Genomic DNA, 21,308 nt, shown 5'->3' with positions numbered 1-21,308 from the left:
ATTATAGATGGTGTGCTATAGTCTTGAGGGATTCACTAAAAGTACTAGAGAGACATCACTTGCACCTTTTTGAATCCTCATACACGGGAATCTACTTTGTAAACTCTATCTTTTTCTCCTTATAAAACCTCCCTATTATACACTGAATACGATAATCCTTAGTTAATACCTACAATGCATGGATGGCTAGTTGTTTTTAGAGTGGGCATGAAATTGAGCATGGATGCACACCCCAAAAAAAAGAATTAAAAAAATTGTTGAGTTGTTCAAGGTACATTTCAAAGAAGATGCTTGTAATATGAGAGCAAATAAGATATATGAGAGTCAAAAAGGTGTCAAGTGTGGACTTTGATGGAGCCATTACCTAATTAGTGAAGGTCTTAAGAGGTTGAGAGGAGACAAATAAAAAGGTATTGTGCGTCTAGAGAACAAGATCTTGCTTGATTGTTACTGTGTCCTAATGGGCACCTCAATCCATGTTAAAGAGATAGCATCACAAAGAGTGAAACCTCTGCTCTTACATAAAAACGTGAAATTCTTAACCTCAAATAATCATGAAGCATAGCCTTATTGAGATGAGTGGAATTGTCATTAGGCTAATATATCAATTCGTTTATGGTGTTTGAGCATGCCCCCAATCATAGAGCCAATGGAGAGTTAGCCTATCTCCTGGTTCTTCAGGGTAAGCAAATGAATCCACAACTTGACGTAGCTTCAATGGATCAATAGTGTAGTCTGGGACCCCCGTGCCTGGATTGACGCAAAGGGTGGTGTTACCACGATGTGGGTTGGCCACGCTCTTTGCATAAGGGTTGGAGAGGTCATGCTTGATATGGAGAGCTTGAGTGAGAGGTGCAACCCAAGTCTTCAAGTTGGTTGTGTCATTGTAATGTTCTTTTGATTTCCACCAATCACAAGAGCCAAAGACCTCAATGAACCCACTACCAAGAGGCATGAATATGGTAGCCCAAGTTATGGCACCATGGCCCGCGACAAAGATGTCAGTTTGGGAGAAGATGGACACGAGGTGAGTGAAAGAATAATTCATTTTCTTGGAAAGGAGGAGGAGGTCAAGGGATCGAATCTCAAGGTGAAGCCTATGAGATAAGTTGTGTTGTAGGAAGTGGAGAACCTCATCATGATTGACTATGCGGCGACGAGAGAGCTCGCTACGGCCGTAGTAGAGTAGACGGAGGGGGCGTGGCGGTAGCGGGATCTCGGCCATTGGCAGCTTGAGGAAGTGGAAGGTGGCGGCCCTATAGTTGCGCACTGATGGCTCTAGAATGCTCGTTAGCAATCTTGCTCGATCCATCCTGGCCTCGTCATACATTTGAAGGAGAAGTGTGTCAAAGCACATGGTCTCATTCTCCTCCTCTCTCAATAGATCTGACCCCGGCCACAATTCCATTAGCATGCGGAATTGCCATAACACCTGCAATGCACGTGAAATCATGGTTGTTTATATACTCTTAGAGTCTGATTCCTTCACAAGTACACAATTGAAGCACATATAAACTTTTTTCTTTGTATACTCTTAGAGTCTGATTCCTTCACAAGTACACAATTGAAGCGCATATAAACTTTTTCATCTACTTGGCGAGACCTTATGTCATGTCTTTGATAGACTTTGGATGGCAAGCTATAAGACAAGATTTGATGATTTGGATTATGCATCTTCTTGGCTTTAATCAATGAATTCACCTTGGACACTTTTTATTTGGTGGTGGTGGTTGTGTTTTTTTTTTTGGGTGGTGGTTGGTGTGTGTGGTGGGGGGGAAGGGGGCGGCGGCGGCGGCGGCCGGATGTATCACTTGAATTTGAGCTAACCCAAAGTTTTTACTCGTTGCCTTGACTTAAATAAAAAAAGGATATATCAAAGTTTTAAATTATGTCCAAAAATACCCTAATATTATTTTTCAATGAATTGCTTAGATTTTTGCATAGCTTATTCATTTTGCTAAATGACTTAGAGATGACTGCGAGATTGATGACGGGCATAATGGGAATTTCAGACATACTTAAGCGCCTATCGGGATTTATTTTTTTCGGTCAAATTTGCCAAACGAGGGTATTATAGGGATTTTTGAAATTTGAGGGGGATTTTGGTGATTTCCACAATTTTCAAGTAAATTTGTGCACAAGCAACTAAAAATACATGAGAAAAAACTAACGAAACTATTGTTGCAGCTTAGATTTTAGTCGATGATGCATTTCTTCTCACTGATCTTGAATGTGCTCACAATTGCAATCAATCTCGTAAGTCTAAATTTGGCATACAACCATCTTGTTTAAGAAATTGGTGTCCATTGTGTGTAGTGCACCATGCTAGATTGTAGGTCCTAATCAACAATGTTTTTTAACTTGTTACACTGAAGTTTGCACCTATTAGTTTGATAAGCACTCCTATATATAGATAAAAGAAGACCATGGCTCGGTACGAGCATGGCTTCAATTTGTAAATCTTTGTGATTATTCTAATATAATACACTCACAATTGTGAGTTCTAAATAAAATGGAGAAAAATTGCATTGAAATTTCACGAAAATGAGGTTTGAACAGCATTCCATGTTTTCAAGCATAGTATTCCATTCTTCACACACACTCTAGCTTTGCATGATAGCAATTAAAGTTGTAAAACTTCAATTCTTTTGTCTCAGTTAGAAGTATTGAACTATGAAGCTAACAAGAAAAAAGATGTCAATAATTAGAAACCCTAAGGTCTTCCTAAGCCGCCCATAATTGCTCGGAGATTTCTTAGGTGCAGTAAGATGAGCTTCTTTGGGGAGTGTTTCATTTAGTTCTAACGCCCTAGACCAAAGAGTGTAAGTGCATTTTGACAAAAGGGTAGTCCCTCTGTGTGAGGCCTAGAAATGACTTCAATGGGAGGAAGATTTGTTCTTGGAAGACACTCACAAGGGTGGATGAAAATTTTCTTTTGATAAGCTCTAGTTAATTCCACCCACCATCTTAAAACCGTCTTGTGCATGCTCAATTCCAGTCGATCGCGATCCATCGGCCTGCCATCGATCGAGATCTGTGAGCCTGCCTTCAATCGCAATCCGTCGTCATGTTATCGATCGCAATCCCTCTTTCCTTAGGTGGTTTGCGATTCTTATCTTTCCATTCGGGCAGTAGCTCATACTATCCTTTGTTTTGTGATCTATCTTAGAGGTTCAGTCCCTTAGGGTGATCAGGCTTTGGATCGTATCACATCGGCACCATTGGAGAATGGCCGTGGAAAATTCTCACAAGCCTACGTATGCAGAGGTTGTGGTGGGAACTCAAGGAGGGGCAAAGGACCCCTCTTCCGACATGTCAGGCCAAGGCCCAAAAGTTGACAAAGCCCAACATAACGAGGTCAGCTAGGGCGGCATTATGGGGCTAAACAAGGAGGAATTGAGGGGTCGCAAGGTGCAGATTGAAAAAGAATTGGCCGATATTCTCAATGCATTGTCCCTAAATAAAAGGACGTTGGATGAAGCAGGAGGTTACGTCGGGCCCCAGGATGCAGCTAAAGGAGACAAGGCCTACCAAGCTTTGAAAAAAACCCTCCCTTAAAGTGCGGAAGTGGAGGACGCTCTCACCGTGGCAGTCCTCCTACCTTGATCAAGAAACAGCTCGTTGAGCTTGCTAAGCCTACATTGGTCTTTGGATTCATGGGCATAGTGCCTGCTAGAGAGAAACTTGTCAATTGCTTCCATGGTCCCAATGTTTTGAATCGAGCGGATGTGTGACCAACACCCAATACTTGGAAAAGGGATTCTTATCTGTGAAATTCAGCGTGACGAGGTGGTGGTGACCACGGTATTGGCCAAAAGCCCACTATTTCTTAACCGGTCGCCAGTTTGTGTGCTCCCTTGGGATCCCTCATTTGATTCATCTGATGCATTCCAAGATATGTGTCCAATATGGGTGGAATTGGTCAACCTCCCTATGTAGCTGAGAAATAACTTAAAAGACCTTGCAAAACAGCCTTAGGTACCCCTTTATTCATACCATCAAATAGAGTAGTAGGCACCGCTTTCAACAAAATATGTGTAGTGGGATCTTAGAAAGCCTCAGCCCAAGAATCTCGTCGTAAATGTGGGGGCTGGTCTTAAGGTCATTCCTCTGAACTTTGGCACTTTCTTTGGAACGTGCTTCAAGTGTAACAAGTTTGGACACTTTGCTAGATCGTGTCCAACTGTTTCAATGACAACCCGAGGCCCAATAGTTGGTGAAAATGTCATGCCTGTCACACACTAGATGGTTACTGAAGAGCAGACTCCAGAAAAGCTATCGAGAAAGCACAGGGAGATGGGTGAATTAATGCTCACAAGGTAACTTTAGGGAACATGGAAAAACCCACAAAAGTCCATATTAGCAACAATAAGGCCACCCCTGGATACCGTTTCATGTCCACTGCCCAAAAAAAGCCATCATTCCCCTTAGTTCAGAAGATTGTTCTATCACCCGCACATAGTAATAAAGAAGAAAGATGGTGCTAAGTATCTAACATATCCTGCAAGCGCTTCAAATCCCACGCACGAGCAGTGGGGCGGCTAAAAGAAGTCCCACTAGACATCTCCAAAACCCCCTTCCTCTATGACAATATCTTTTGAGGTGCTTTAGGATGCTAGCTCGGAAAACCTCAAGGCTACCGAGGGAAAGGTGATTGATCTTATGGTGGAGGATAATAGGAAAGAGAGCACGGAAGAAGAGTCCATGGAGGTGGAGGAGTTTGAACCCCTTTCCCAATAATGGAAGAGCTCATAATCCATTCATGGAATGTGAAGGGGATCAAAACCTAAAAAAAGTGTTCTCTGTTCTAGAAAGAAGTCAGAAAAGGCAAGGGTATAAACTACTAGGCTATTCAGGAGCATCACCTGGATGCTGCTAGCAAGAGAAGTCAAGATGTGGGGAAAACACTGGTCTTCTACGGAGAAGGTGCTAATGGATTCAGTGGTATCCTTTCGATGGTGGACATAGATTTATAACCAAAACTTGTGTTCAATCATCCCTCAAGGAGAGCTCTAGGAGTTAAGGTAAAATGGGGGGGATCAACATATCACTATCATCAATATATATGGACCTTGTTTGGTGAAGGAAAGAGCCATGCTTTGGGAGCAACTAAAAGGCATCCATGTTGAAGGGGAATGGCTCCTGGTGGGAGACTTTAATATGGTAGAGAAGAGAAAGGACAGAACTGGGGCATCAAACATGCTTACTGGATTTGAAAGATAAAAATGGCTAAGCCTCTGTGAGAAATGGGTGTTGGTGCATATGTGGGAGTTAGGCCCATGGAACAACATGCCTGGGATCATGTACACCAGCCTGCAATATGCCAATACAGCTTCTCGACTGGACCACTATTATTTCTCTCATCAAGCTGATTGGCTACCCTCATGGCTTCAACTAAAGGTGTTAACTCCACATTGTATGTCGAATCACTTACCCTTGAGCATTAAATTGAAAAAACCAAAGGAGAAGATCATTGCCCTCAAGGGTCTAAAAAGTTCCTCTCTACAGGGGCTCACCTCTTTAGAGACCCACTCTTCAAATGTCTAGCCCTCAAAGCTTTAAGCAAGCATTGGAAAGATGTGGATTCAGGTAGCCCAAGGGCGTGTGATATTTTTGCCAAGAATTTGCAAAAAGCAATTAAAATTGCAGGCCATAGAAGAAAGAAATATCAAGAGGAGCAACTTAAACAGCTCAATGACAAAGTTGAGCTCCTAACCACCAAAAAACAAGGATCTGTCTCAAAAGCCGAGCACAAAAGATGGCTTGAAGCTAAAGTGGACTTATCAAACCACCAACTTGAGGAGGTGAGAAAGGCCAGAATCCTTTCTAGAGAAACCTTTCTCCAACCAGAGGAGTCCAACTATGCACATTTCTTTAGGGCCCTCAAAGTGAAAAGAAATCGGGGGATCTGGATGAAATAGCCCATCTTATGCTTTATTACCTGAGATAGATCATAGGCCAGAGCCAGAGGTCCTCTCCCTCGAAGTGAACGACGCCACAGCTACTATTCTTGGGAGCGTCAAAAGAATAATATCCCTCTCTGAAGCCAACCTTCTAGAGAAGCCCTTCACTAAAAATGACTGCTCTCTTGCACTCCAAGCCTTGGGCAAAGAAAGGTCCCCCGGTTGGGACGGATTGACTACTAAGCTCTTCAAAAAGAATTTTGGAATGATCTAAAGTCTCCTATCTTATGAATGACTAACCGAGCCCTGGTGGATGGAGTCATGGATTTAAGAGAGGCCTTATTAAGCCTATCCAAAAACAAGTCTGTTGTTCCCAATTGAACCATTGGTGCCCATAACGATGATGTCAGTAGCCTATAAAGCCCTCAGGCTCTCCCCCCCTCTTGGATCGAGTCCTTACTCCACACCAACAGGGATTTATCAAGGGAAGGTCAATTTTATGATAAAATTCTGTCAGCAATGGTCGGCATTGAATATGCTAATGTCACTAAGCAAGAGTGTATCATGTTGCAAGCCTATGATAGGATCACATGGTCATTCATTGAAGATTTCATGAAGTCATTAGGCTTTGGGTCACAACTGTGCCAACTAGTCAACACCCTTGGTGCTGGTAGCTAGTCTAAGCTCCTCTTCAAAGAGAGAATTGTGGGTGCATTCGAGGTCAAGAGATCAAGTAAACAAGGCTGCCCACTTGCCCCTTTAATGTTTTCCATTGAATCCCATCCCCTCGTGACATTACTTGAAGACAATGTTGCTAAAGAGGAGCTTCACGGCTTGACTCTGCCCAACAACAACCAACTTTTGGCAAAGCTTTTTGCGGATGACTCCTTCCTTCTTCTCAAATCATGCCCTCACGTTATCAAGAAGACTCAACAGATTGTTCAAACGTATGCCTTAGCCTCAGAGTCAAAATGTAGCATTGAAAAATTGAGATTGATTTCTCTCTCTCTGAGAACGACTCGTTTGATCCGTCAGTATGAACTAGGGAGATAGTATCTAGAGGGAAGATTTTCCCACACCTGGGAGCCCCTCTGGGGGTGGAGGTAACTAACAAAACAAATATTCTCATGGGTCATGGAGAAGATTAGGAACAAGATGCGGAGATGGGAGTACGTGCTTCTCCCCTTTTCAAGTAGAGTGAAGGTAATCAGCTCATTTATGCTGCCTTATATAGCCTTTAATGGTCCGTTGCTTAAGCTAGCCAAAAGCAACTGGAAAGATTTTTTAAAACCACTGAAGAAATCTCTATGGAAGAACAAAACTAAAGACTTGACACCATGGCAATGGACTAAATAGGAGATAGTTGTGAGACCGGTAGAGCAAGGCTGTCCCGATATTCTTAACCCTAGCATCCATGCGGAGGCACAATGTGCCAAGTTTGTGGTGACTCTAGCAAAGCAAGATTAGGTCTGGGCCATTATGGTTAAGGCTATGATGGACAACTCCAAATTGTGCTCACGAGTTGGCCAATGGAAAGGGCTCAAGGTGCACAACAAGCTGCTTGCTCCTCAATGGGCCATCCTAAAACTTGGGGGTACAACAGGTGAGCTCGCATGCAAATGCAACAGAGCAACCGAATCCTTGGAATGGGGAGAGTTGTCAAGGTATTTCCATAGTTCTATAACTCATAGGTCCCCTTGGCTCTCTAAGGCGGGAAGCATCCTTCTGGCCCCTTTTTGGAGGGAAGTAGCCAAAAATAATAATAACAAAGGCATTAGACATATAGACCAACTTTGGGAGTATAGTAGTAATGGCCGGAAAGGAACAAACCAGCTAGCCTTCCAGCTCAACCTCAGTGGGACTGAAAGATTACTACTCAGTGGAGCCTTTGAACGGCTTAATAGGTGGTGTCTGCCGAACTATGAATCCAAGTTCGAGTGGGAGCATGGTAGCGGCCCAAGAGCAAACACTTCCTGAAACCAAAAATTAAGGAAGTGAATCTCTCCCTTATGTCATTGAAGGATCGGTTCTCCCCGTTGAACAAGCAGGGAGGCAAGCATTAGTCAGAGTCAAGGTGGCAGACAGTCGTGTGGAACATCTGGCACCCAAAATGGCGGCATGAAATGAAGGTTTTGTTATGGAAGGTGTTATGGGGAGCCCTGACAACTGGGGTGAAGATCTGCATTAGGAAGATTGGTCCAGTTAGATGCTTGCAATCCAGAACATCTTGTGAAGATCTCCTCCACCTTTTCAAGGAATGATGGCAATAAATGGCCTTGAAGGAAATATTTACAAATGGGTCCAAAAGACCTGAAAATAGGATTTTTCAGACCGATCTCTTTTTGGGAGGGAAGGTGTTCAAGAGACATGCTTTGCTCATCGCAAGTCCAATTGTGAGATTTTGCTATTTGAAACATGTTTGGAAGGCAAGAAACTGTTGGATCTTCAAGAGCACCATGGAAGATGCTAAGTTTACAAAGATAATCCAAGAAAGCAAAGAGACTATCATCGCCATCGGGAAACATATGGACTTTGATGAGTGCAACATGACCCTGGGCGCCATAATGATTGACTTGAATGGGTATCGTTGAGGACCCATCCATGTTTGTGGTGTGGCTTCCCTGTTAGCGGATGTATCTACAATCATTTAAAGATGTCATGGCTCGAGACGAGCATGGCACGAATTTATAAAACTATAATTTTGCTAATATAATCTACACACCATTGTGAGGTTTAGGGGGGGAAAAGTTTATTTGATATGATATTTATTTTACACAAACTTTTTAATTGATTAGAAATGTTAACATCCTAGTCTTGTTTCATGACAAACTGCTAGCCCCTCAGTGGACTAGCCTGAGACTCGGCAGCATAATGGGTGAGCTAGTGCACAAGTGCAATACATCAACATAGGCTTTGGAGTAGGGGGAGTTAATCAGATACTTCCAGAACTCCATAACACACTGGTCCTCGTGGCTCTCTAAAGTTGATGGTATACTTTTGAGCCCTTACTAGAGGGAGATTGCCAAAAAGGTGAGTAACAAAGGATTCCATCGTCTAACCCACCTGTGGGATGTCAACAACCTAAATTGAAAGAGGCAGACCTATTGGCTACCCAATTTCACCTTAATGGCACTAAGAGACTACTGATTAACAAAGCTATGGAAAGGTTGGACAATCTCTTAATGCCCCTCAGCCAAACCAATTTTGAGTGGAAAGCCTGGCGATGGCCACAAAGTGACCATTTCCTCAAAGCACACACCTGTTGGAATTAGGGTTGCAGAGAAACACACACAGCTTGCAGAAGACGAAGGAAGCTCAAGGCACACAATAGAGAGTGTGTTACTTATTGTGAAATGGAAAGATAGATAGCCCTAGAGTGATGGGTGTATATACAATCATTAGAAAATTTCGGAGGTCATTTGGAGGGCCTTGTAAGAAATTGTATTTCTCTCTCTAGAAACTTTTTTTAAAATGCACTTGCACCTTGTGAGTACGTCCAAAAGGACAACCAGACACTCTGAAAAGTAGATTTATATTCCCAATCGTCCTTGAAAACGGTCACTTTTTTATTTAATGCGAGCGTCTTTTTCAGGAGGCAAGTGCGGCGCATTCAATGCAGCTTACGTCATCACTGAAAGTTGAAAAGTCACAAACTGTAAAATAGTGATAGATTTTGAGGATTTTGACACCACCAATGCATCCGGAACGCCAAAATACCTTAAAAACGAATGTCTACTTGTCTCATTCCGACATCCGGAGAGGCAAAAAATGTCAAAAACCCCCCCAAAAATGGGCTTTTTACTAAAGGCGCACGAGGAGGCATTCTAAAATTTTAGAATGCCCCTCTGCGCGCCATTAGTACAAAGCCCATTTTTGGGGGTTTTTGGACACTTATCTTTCCAAAAAGCCCCTTTTTAGAGGTTTTTGGACATTTTTCTCTCAAAAAGCTCCCTAAAAAAAAGAAAAAAGGGTCTTTTTACTAACGGCGTGCGAGGAGGCATTCCAAAATTTTGGAATGCCCCCTCGCGCGCCGTTAGTATAAAGCTTTTTTTAGTGATTTTTGGACACTTATCTTTCCAAAAAGCCCCTTTTTAGAGGTTTTTGGACATTTTCCTCTCAAAAAGCTCCCTAAAAAGAGGAAAAAAGGGCCTTTTTACTAACGGCGCGCGAGGAGGCATTCCAAAATTTTGGAATGCCCCCTCGCCCTAAAAAGAGGAAAAAAGGGCCTTTTTACTAACGGCGCGCGAGGAGGCATTCCAAAATTTTGGAATGCCCCCTCGCGCGCCATTAGTACAAAGCTCTTTTTAGTGATTTTTGGACACTTATCTTTCCAAAAAGCCCCTTTTTAGAGGTTTTTGGACATTTTCCTCTCAAAAAGCTCCCTAAAAAGAGGGAAAAAGGGCCTTTTTACTAACGGCGCACGAGGAGGCATTCCAAAATTTTGAAATGCCTCCTTGCGCGCCGTTATTAAAATGTTCTTTTAGGGGTGTTTGACATTTTTGGCCTCTTTGGATGTCTAAGCGAGACAATTGGACATTCATTTCTAGGAGATATGTGTGTTCCGGACGCATTGGCAGTATCAAAAGTTCCAAAATCTTCCACCACTTGATAGTTTTGTGACGTTTTGAGTTCTAGTGATGACGTATCCCGTATCAAATGCACCGCATCTACCTTTTGAAAAAAGTGCTCGCATTAAATAAAAGAGAGTGCTCGTCTTCAAGGACCACTAGATTATTAAATGAGGACAGGGACACTTTTTATATTTTTGTTAATATCAATCTATTTTTCTACGTAACGTAGGCTCTTCTCTCATTGGAGGAGCTTATTTTCCTCTCTCTACCAAAAGGCCCTCCAAAAGACCTCCGAAATCTCCTAATGGCACGGGGGAAAAAACCTCCTAAAGAGGGAAAAAATGCCCTGGCGGTCCTAATGTGTTCACACACATCACTACCACATGTATGTGGTAACAAATCCCCCGTGGAGTGATGCGGTGAACGAGAGCTGGCACATGAGTAAAGGGAAGTGCCATGCCCTGAGGACATGATCAGTCCACAAAGGGGAGTAAGCCCAAAGCTTTGCGGAAAGCTTCAAGCTTCTCACGAGACAATGCCTTTGTGAAAAGATCTGCAAGGTTGTCCTGTGTTGGCACATAAGCCAAGCTGATCTCTCCTTCTGAGAGCCTCTCCCTGACATAGTTGTAATGCACCTCAATGTGCTTTGTGCAAGCATGAAAATCTGGGTTCCTCACAACTGCCAATGGGCTCTGACTATCAGTGTAGATAGTGTTGGCAATGTCCTGTCCAACACCCAAATCAACCATAAGGCGTCTGAGCCATACACACTCAACCGTAGCTGTGAAGACTGCAATGTACTCAGCCTCACAACTCAAAGTGGCCACAGTAGGTTGCTTCTTGCTCAGCCATGATATACATGAAATGCCAAGCATGAAACAAAAACCACTTGTGGACACTCGCGTGTCAAAACAACCAGCCAAATCTGAGTCCGAAAAAGCATGTAAGTCTGGCGGCAATGATCCCCCCTTGGGATAAAACAAGCCAAGATGTAAAGTGCCACTAAGGTAGCGAAAAATCCTCTTGACAGCCTGCCACTGCTTAGACCCTAGGCTATGCATAAATCTGCTGACCTGTGAGACTGCAAACTGAATATCTGGCCTCGTGTTGCATACATAAATGAGGCAGCCAACAGCAGTTTGGTAAAGTGACATTAGCAAGATCGCCAGCATCATATAGACTCAACTTCAAACCTGTTTCCATGGGAGTGGCAATAGGTTTGCAATCCTCAAGTCCAAACTTACATAGCAATGTTTCTATGTAACTTTTCTGACACAAAGCAATACCACCATCACACTGCTTAAACTGTATACCCAAGTAATGATGCAACAGTCCCAAATCCTTCATCTTGAAAGTAGCATTCAAATCAGCCTTAAATTCAGCAATATGTCTCTCATTTCGTCCAGTGATCAGCAAATCATTGACATAAAGAACAACAATAAGAAGTACATGATCCTCACGCTTTACATACAATGTGCTTTGTGTTGGACTGTTACGAAAGCCTTGTTTGACCAAATGAGTGTCAACTTTCTCATACCAAGCACAAGGAGATTGATTCAACCCATACAAAGCCTTGTTACATTTGCACACTTTGTCCTCTTGTCCTTTTATGACAAAACCGCGAGGCTGCGTTACATAAACTTCCTCAAATATGTCACCATTCAAGAAAGGAGTAACAATGTCTGATTGATGTACATCCCAACCAAAATGAGTTGCCAATGCACATAGAAAACGCACAGTAGTCATACGACAAGTGGGAGAAAAAATCTCTTCATAATCTATGCCTTTTTGCTGTGCATAACCCTTTGCAACAAGTCGAGCCTTATGGCGATCAATCTCACCATCCGGCTTGCATTTCAACTGGTATACCCACATCGTACCAATGGCCTTTTTGCCAGGAGGCAAATCACATAAAGTCCATGTGTCATTTTCTATGAGTGCATCATATTCTGATTGCAATGCAACCATCCAATTTTTTGAACTCTGTGCTTCATCAAAAGACAGAGGCTCCTCAACATCATGTAAACTAGACACAGCCAAAGCATAACAATCTGATGCATAAGATGCATGGTGAGAGCCAGGACGAGTACGACTAGACAAAGGTGCATCCAATTTATTGTCACGCAAAGTGTGCACCAGCCATTTTGGCATACCTCTAGCTTGCTCATCTTCAGCCCTTTCCTCATCAAGTACATCATGTACATCTTCATCAGTAAATAGGCTGATCTGTAACATTTTCAGAAACCCCCATAGGCTGTACATTTGCCTCATTGGAACTTAAATTCGTATTTCTACCACTGAAAAGAGGCAACAAAGTGTCATAAATGTCTTGTGAGCTTACATTACTGTCTCTAGTACATGATAGCAAGGGCTGAACAGAATCTTCCACAAACACTACATCCCGAGAAACCAGAATACGTTTTGTTTGTGGATGATACAACCTATAACCTTTGCTTTCAGCACTATAACCAACAAAAATATATTTGACAGCCTTATCATCCAATTTTTTGCGCTGCACTTGTGGCTCCAAAGCATATGCCAAACATCCAAAAACACGCATGTTCTCAATAGAAGGCTTTCTATCATGCCATGCTTCATATGGAGTAATAGACTGCAAAGATTTCGTAGGACACCTGTTAAGTACATAAGTGGCATACATGATGGCCTCAAGCCAAAAAGAATGCGGAAAAGCTTGACTTTTGACCATACATTGTGCCATTTCCGTCAGTGACCTATATTTCCTCTCAGCAACACCATTTTTCTGATGTGTATAAGGCACTGTACATTGGTGTTTTATCCCACAACTAGCAAAAAATGCATTAAATTCATGAGACATATACTCCCCCCCTCAATCAGAACGGAGGGTGCCCATAGTACATTTCGAAACATTTTCAGCCATAGCCAAAAATTGTTTGAAGCACATAAAAACTTCGGACTTCTCTTTAAGCGGAAATACCCATGCATGCCTGGAGTAATCATGAATGAAAGTCATGAAGTGTATGTAATTGCCCAAGGACGGAGTTTGCATGGGCCCACAAACATCACTATGCACAAGCTGCAACCTACATGTGGCCCGAAGTGAACCATCCTTTGGAAATTTAGAACGCTGCATCTTACCCAAAATACAGCCTTCACAATCATGTTTGACATCTGCTTCAAGAGGCGGCAAAGAAGCAATCATATCAGATTTCTGCAAACGCTGAAAACTGGCAAAATTCAGATGACCAAAACGTGCATGCCAAATTTTTGCATCTGAAATAGCCCTTGAATCTACAACAACAACATTTGAAAAATTTTGTCCACACTTGTCATATAAAGTGAGCTTATAAAGCCCACGAAACAAAAGGCTAGATGCAACAATTTCATCACCAAAACTGAGATCATGAACTGTACATCTGTCATCCACAAATTTGACCACAAGTCCAAGTCTAGCAAGTGTGGATACAAACAAGAGATTCTTCTTGATCCCAGGTACATAAAGTGCATCAACAAGTGTGAAAGAACTGCCATTAGTAGTAGTAAGCACAATCTTTCCAACACCTGAACTGGATAAGAGGCATTGTTGGCACAAGTGACTGAATTCCCATGAGGGACAGACTCGAGAGAGGTAAACAATTCACGATGTGAGGTAATGTGCTTTGTAGCACCACTGTCAAAATACCACACATGTGAATCTACAGCAACTGACAAGCATGCATCATGGACGGCAGCCTCAGGCAGGATTGTAAGTGCACTCTGCGCTAAAAGCCCATTCTGCATCAACATCAGCATTACAGTCTCCTTTCACGGAAGACTCAACAATGGTTGCATTTGTAGTGGAACCAGCATTTGCAGTGGAACCACCCTCTTTCTTCTTAGCCTCTTTGGCCTTCAACTTAGGACACGACTTGATCAAGTGATCATTAGATTTACAATGATGGCAACGCATCTTCTTTTTGCCCTTATCACCAGAATTACCAGACGAAGTGCTGCCAGCAAAAGCATTAGGAACAGAAGTTTTGCCACTCGCAGCAGAACCATAAGAAGTGGCTGCATTATTGTTACCACCCTTTCTCTGAGAAGCAATAAAAGCCTGTTCAACTACACGTTGCCTAGTCCTGTTCAACTACACGTTGCCTAGTCCTGTTTTTTTTGGAAAGTGACTCTTGCAACAGCAATGTGCATAATGCATCAAACTTGACAACTTCTGGATTTCCTTGGGTCATAAGTCTCCAAGTACTAGCAAAAGTCTGGTAAGAATCTGGTAAGGCATCAAGAACAGTCTGCACAAGGGAACTATCTGAAATGACTTCTCCTGCAGAAATAAGTTGCTCATTGATATCCTTGACACTAGCAAGGAAAGTGTCCATATCATCTTCCTTATGCATAATCTTTGACTCCAACTCTTTACGCAGCAAAGTAATTTTAGCCTCATTGCGGCTTGCATAAAGACCTTCTAGAATATCCCAAGCCTAATTTGTAGATTTTGCTGAACGGATGTGAGGAACAATGGTGCGCTTCACAGACAACGCAATTAATGCATGAGCATGCACATCCTTAACATCCCAATGAGCTTGGTTTGTAGTAGGCAAAACAACTCTAACATCAACAATCCTTGCAGGAAGACCTGCAACATCCTCAAGATCGTCTACATCCTCAGAACCAGGAGGTACATCAATGCCCTGCACAATGTTCCAGACGCCCTTTGACACAAGAACATGTTGCATCATATAAGCCCACATAGGATAGTTGTCCCCATCCAACCTGTCCTCAACTGCAAACATCTTGAACACATTGTGTTGTTGTTGTCAGCCATGGTAAATGTTGCACCTGATGTGAAAACTGCCCGAAAATAGGAGAAATGGAGCGGGAACAACACGTGCTATATAGCATAAACCATAGAAGACTATAAGGCACCTGTTATGCAGAAAACGGCACTGACATAAATTCTGCAGAAAATGACGAAATAGCCTATGCATTACTGCTTGTAGTGGAAATGGAGGCCGAAATGAGCTCAGATTTTTTATTTGGCCGAAATGAGCTCACTGAAATCGGAGAAAGTGAGCAGGCGTGTACTGGAGCAGCTGGCGACTAAGCCTGGGAGGACGCAACCTGCTTTGATACCAATTGTTGGAATTAGGGTTGTTGAGAAACACACACAACTTGGAGAAGATGAAGGAAGCTCAAGGCACACAATAGAGAGTGTGTTACTTAGTGTGCAATGGAAAGATAGATAGCCCTAGAGTGATGGGCGTATATACAATGCACGGGGGGAAAAACCTCCTAAAGAGGGAAAAAATTCCCCGGCGGTCCTAATATGTTCACACAGATCACTACCACATGTATATGGTAACAACACCAAGGGCATATAGCTCATTCTTATGCACGAGGTGGACTTGCTCACCCCCCTCAACAAACACTGGGGTAAGCAATGGCTGAGGCTCAGTGGGTAGCAACTAAAAAGAACATATGGAATCCACAATTGCCCTTGTCAATGAAGATTTTTCCATGGAAGGTGTTATGGGGGGCCCTCCCAACAGGCGACAAGATCCTAGCTTGTGGTATTGGCTCCGATAGGTGTTGGGATTGCACAACAACTAGGGAGGACCTACACCACCTATTTAAGGAGTGTCCAGGGATTAGAGGCCTGGCAGGTAAGGTTTTCAAATGGATCCAAAGGACTGGAAGATAGGGTTTTCCAAGAATGACTTACTCCTACAAGGGAAAGGAATGAAAAGCCAAGCACTTCTGGTATGTCCTCAAGCTGTTAGATTGTTCTTCTTCCACCATATTTGGAAAGCCAAGGACTTCCAAGTGTTCAACAAGGATCTCTTGGTAGCCAACTTCTCAAAGATTATCCAAGAAAGCAGAGAAACTATTGTTGGGTTTGGAAAAAGAAAGATTTCAGATGAGTGGAATAGGGTAACTCTCACTGTCATGACTATCATGATAAGCATGGTTACCGGTCTCCTTTGGAATTTTTTTTGGCCATGGCTCGATTTGAGCATGGTGCTGATGTAATGGTTTATCCCTATTAATATAATCTCTCACATAATGTGAAATTTGCAGAAAAAAAGTATAGTCTTGTTGATCATTTTCCACTCTTGCAAAATAAGTGAACTTTCTTTTCAAAATATTGTCAAATTATGCTCTTTTTCCATAGCCAATGAGATGTGAAAATTAATCTACTTCTTGTTTTTGTTTAGATTGACTCAAGAAAAGTACAACTCGGAGCCAATGGTACTTCAATAGCACATCACACTGATATCACCAATGGAGTGGATGCATATGCAATCAGACTCTCAAGGAATACACGAAATTTCGTCTATATGACAAGATCCATATCTTCGCTATGGTTCACGGCGATGTGTAACTCATAAGTTGTCAAAGACAAGGTTAGGCAAGAAGCCCATTCTCCATACCCGCAAAACTCGCCCGGGGCGGGGGGTGTTAGAGTTTTGGCATCTCAAGTGAACTGCCCAATGTGATCCCATTATTTCTTTTGTCTTTAGGTATTTCGTCTGCTTATTTTCCAAAGACTGGGTAGGGAAATTTACTAAGGTTGTTATATAAGCAACCCCTTGCCTCCATTGTACATACACATTCAGTTGTCATTGTCAAGGTTGATTGGTTCAAGAGATTCTCTCTCTCTCTCTCTCTCTCTCTCTCTCTCTCTCTCTCTCTCTCTCTGGAGTTTCAGCGAAACCCTAATCTCAACACACCCTGTGTCCCTCCCAGGATCAAGGGCGGCTTGTGAAGGGGCATCAAGCCTCCAAGCTCGCCTGCAAACAACAAGCCCAATGAGCGACCTACTTGTGCTGCGTCTTTGCTCGCCCCTCCCACACAGTTCTCACCCTCGCCCTTGCACAACCCAATTTTCTCTGCACAGCCTGCCCACACAGTTCTCGCCTTCTCTGCACAGCGCCGCCTTGACCGCCTTGACCCCAACTTCTCGCCCTCGCCCGCGACCGGGTGTTCCTCCGCCAGTAGCCCCATTTGAGTGTAAGTTGCAACCTAAGAGAGAGTGGTGCTTTCCCACCACTGCAAAAGTTTGTGGCGACATTCAGCCATGGTTTCACTGCCGATTACCTCCTAGCCGAAGCCCACCCACGACAGGAAGCTCACTTTTTGTCGTTTACCCCCTAGCCAAAGCCCACCCACGACAATAAGCTTTTGTCGGTTGTCCCCATTTCCACCAGTGCAACCCAGAACAACAATCATGGCTACCTGAGCTTCATCCCGCAACAAGGCCACCTTTGCAGGGATTGTGTCAATGCCTCCCAAAATGGACAGCACCATCCGACTTCAGAATGAAGTCGAAAGACTCCGCAAAGAAAATGAAGAGCTGAAACAAAGGCTCGTAGTGATCGAGACTCGGCTCACTGCAATGGAGAACTACAAGAAGGAAGAAATGGAACAGACGGAAGCCAAGCTCAACAAAACAAAAGAAGAAGTAGAAACCACCCTCACAAAGGCGGTCAAAAATCAAGTACAGGAAGTCATTCTCCACAAAGTTGAGGACCGCGTGGCATCCACGCTACGCGAACAACAACGGCAAGAGAACCTCGCCCTCAATGTTCGCATTGGCGGGCTTCCATGTGATTGGAAAAGAGAGGGAGACCTCAAGTTCCAGGAGTGCTTTACTCGCATCCAAGCAACAACCCCCATGATAGAGTGGGACCCAGCCACAATCACCTTCCTTACACATGAGCAACGCACCAACCATGCGATCTTCACTTTCAAGACCAAGGCGGACCGAATCAAAATCCTTGAGTAATCAAGGCTCCTCAAGGACACTAATATCTGGTTTGCAGAAGACCTCACACCCACCCAACTCAAACACAAGAAGGTAGAACTACAAAAGGTACGAGAAGCGCGCGTAGCAGGAAAATGGGCAGTCTATCGAGGAGGTAAAGCCATTATCCAAGAGTTTCGAGCTCCCAAAATGGCTTCCCCCTCTCTCTCTCCCCCTTAGGGTTTTTGATTCTGTTTATCCTATCTTCTCCTTTTGTTCACCTCTCGTTGGACCCTCAATCCTTAACTGAGATGTAACGTTTTGCTTTTCAGTCCCATAGGTCATATTTGACCTCCGTGGACGATAATTCTATCTATCTATCTATCTATCTATCTCTCTCTCTCTCTCTCTCTCTCTCTCTCTCTCTCTCTCTCTCTCTCTCTCTCTCTCTCTCTCTCTCTCTCTCTCTCTCTCTCTCTCTCTCTCTCTCTCTCTCTCTCTCTCGTCTTGGTCTCTATGCTTCTGCATTGTTGACTATGACATGGTATCAGAGATTCTTGGTGTAGCTTGTGCATGAAGAACCTTGGTGGAGGCAGAGCTACAAAGTGAAAAGAAGAAGAAGAGATCTTGTTGCCAGCATCCACCACCCTGGGTAGTGGCATATCAAAACTCCAATGTTTTTGCTAGCCAACACGTGTACTTTCCCCTCTATTGGTCCTTGCGAGCGTTTTGAAACGCCCAACCAGTGGCAGTTTTGGTCGTGGTCCTGCAAGGGTTTTGAATCGCCGTCGCTAGCACCCTTGGTGACGGCATTGTAACCGGCCTCACTCTTCAGCAAGGCGTTCTAGACGGCTCCCCTCCTTGCCTGTAGCATTCTAAAACGCCCCCTGCGAGACGACAGAGCCTCCCGCCACCCTTGTGCCGCCAAGCGTTCTGAAACATTGCCCTGTTTGACTGCCACTGAGGCAAGCTTTTCCATGCATGGGAACCCCCCCATATATCTTTGCCCTTTTACCAAAATATTTCCTATTATACAAGTTACTTTTGATTTTTCTTCCCTTTTTCACAAAAGTTTTAGCCTTTATTAAATAAATAAGACTTATGCTAATCAATCACAATGTAGCATAAATAAGTTAGCTTTCTTTGTTGATATCTCTTTTGACCTTAAATATTAAATATATATATTTTAAATTACATTATATAGTTTAGTATTTTCTAATATATTTTTCATGTATATATATTATTCCACCCTACCAAATATTTTATTCACTAGTTTTCATTTTCAAACCTCAACCCCACTTTCAAATTTCAATAATACCTCCATCTAGATGATTGTCAATCTTTTCAAAACTCTAGGTCATGTTTTCATACACATGAAGGAGCTTACACTTGAAGGCAAGAGAGAAGTCCACTCAAAGGGGACCACCAAAAGACCTTTGCAGCCACAAATAATACATTATTTGGCTGAATTTTTTAAGTAGATAAGAACCCCGAATCTGAAGGAGCGTTCAACATGAAAGATGTAGCTCGTGATCTCAACTTTTAGCTCAATTTTCTTCAGAATTTTTGGAGTTATGAACACGGAGATATGATTTTTGTAGTGGGCCCCAGTTTTCTCGTGTAATGGTGACACAGGCCATCCCCAATTTTCTTCCCTCTAGAATGGCTATGGTTCTACAAGTCTTCAAGCATGATTACAAGAGACAAGGCTCTTTTAATGAGGTCTTGGCAAATCTAGAGTGATTCTATCACCATTTTTGGAGGATCCATCCTCATCAACAACTATCCACCTTTGACAATCTCTCTTGTAAATTTCTTACCTCTCTCTTCTCTCCCTAATAAGCTTATGTCTAGCCAAAGCTAGACTATTGTAAATATCTCCTATCCTCTACATCCTACCCACATTCTCTCATCTTCTCTCTCTATTGACTCTGGTATTTTAAATAATGAGGAGACAAGATGGGAGCCACAGTCACATGCACCCCATTTTCCTAGTCACCAAAGTGGGACACTCACCTCAAATAGAAATATTGCTAAATCCTCCCCTCCTTCCCTATATAAGGAGGCCATGAGAGCTCACTTAAAAGACACACACACACACACCTATCCATACACACTCTTGTGCTACATGCTTGTAGCATGAACCCTAATCACATAATCACAACACCATCATCATCACCATCACCATGCACAAAAGATGAGCACCACACCTCCACACCACTTGTAATTAAGGGTTGAAGGCACAATTTCAAGAAGAAGAAGGGTGGACACACTCATGATATTCCTCGCCATCAACTCCCATCTCTCCATTATGCCTCCTACGATCTTGTCCCCTTCTCATTTTCCTGCCATACGCTACCTATTGTATTCATCTTTTGCAAGCAATCAACACACTCCATCTTGGTGCCATACTTTGTGTCGCTTTGGATACATCTCATTGTGAGTATGGTATATGCTTGTTCCTTGCCTTTTTTTTTCCTGCTTATGTAAAGGTGTGCGGATTTGCCACCATACACACACACACTCTCTCTCTCCCTCTCATATTCCTATCATCTTGCCACCTCATTATCTTCCTTACTAACATGCACGAGTAGCAAGCCCATTCTCACTCATTCACCACTCCTCTCACCTTATTCTCCAACCACCCCATTCCACATTTGGGCGTGGATCTTGGAATTGTTTTCCATGGCATGCTTCATTGTGTATATGTATGCGTCCTAGCCGCATATCTTGCTAGGTGGTTCCCCTATTGTGTATCCCCCATGATGAGGCCATTGTGCATAGTCTTGGTGTAGAGGCCACCGGGTCTATTTTTCACTTCCGCCTCTCATTTGGTGCCCCCACTGAGGAAGGCTCTTGAAACCTTCAGTTTACAAGGTTGACATGTTTACTTCTCTTCATGGACGAGTGGCTTCTTGAATTCTCTAATTGGACCACTGAAGAGGATGAGCTTCAAGCAGGTTTGACACAAGTCATCAAGACACTCTTGCCAGGGTGTTGTATTGTTAGCATAGAAGAAGTGGTAAGACCCTCTTTCCCTACTCAAATTGTTTACATTTCTCATTATCCCCACAAGCGTAAAAGCAAGGCACAAGCTGCATCATGCTCACATTGTAGCCA

General features: G+C 43.1%; 1 protein-coding gene across 1 annotated transcript in view; it reads right to left on the bottom strand.

Moving 5' to 3' along the window:
* Window positions 1-411: 411 nt before the first annotated feature.
* The window catches only part of LOC147424083 (uncharacterized), a 49,442-nt gene continuing 28,545 nt past the window's right edge, over window positions 412-21,308 (bottom strand). The window contains exon 2 of the mRNA XM_086502050.1: window positions 412-1,432. Within this exon, the coding sequence (XP_086358176.1) occupies window positions 614-1,432 (819 nt within the window). The 3' untranslated portion in view covers window positions 412-613. The remainder of the gene's footprint in view (window positions 1,433-21,308) is intronic.

The sequence above is a fragment of the Adiantum capillus-veneris genome, chromosome 26, assembly GCF_014529385.1.
Source record: "Adiantum capillus-veneris isolate H3 chromosome 26, ASM1452938v2, whole genome shotgun sequence".
Classification (NCBI taxonomy): domain Eukaryota; kingdom Viridiplantae; phylum Streptophyta; class Polypodiopsida; order Polypodiales; family Pteridaceae; genus Adiantum; species Adiantum capillus-veneris.
The sequence above is the reverse complement of the archived record's forward strand: the minus strand, read 5'-3'. Positions and strand labels throughout refer to the sequence as shown.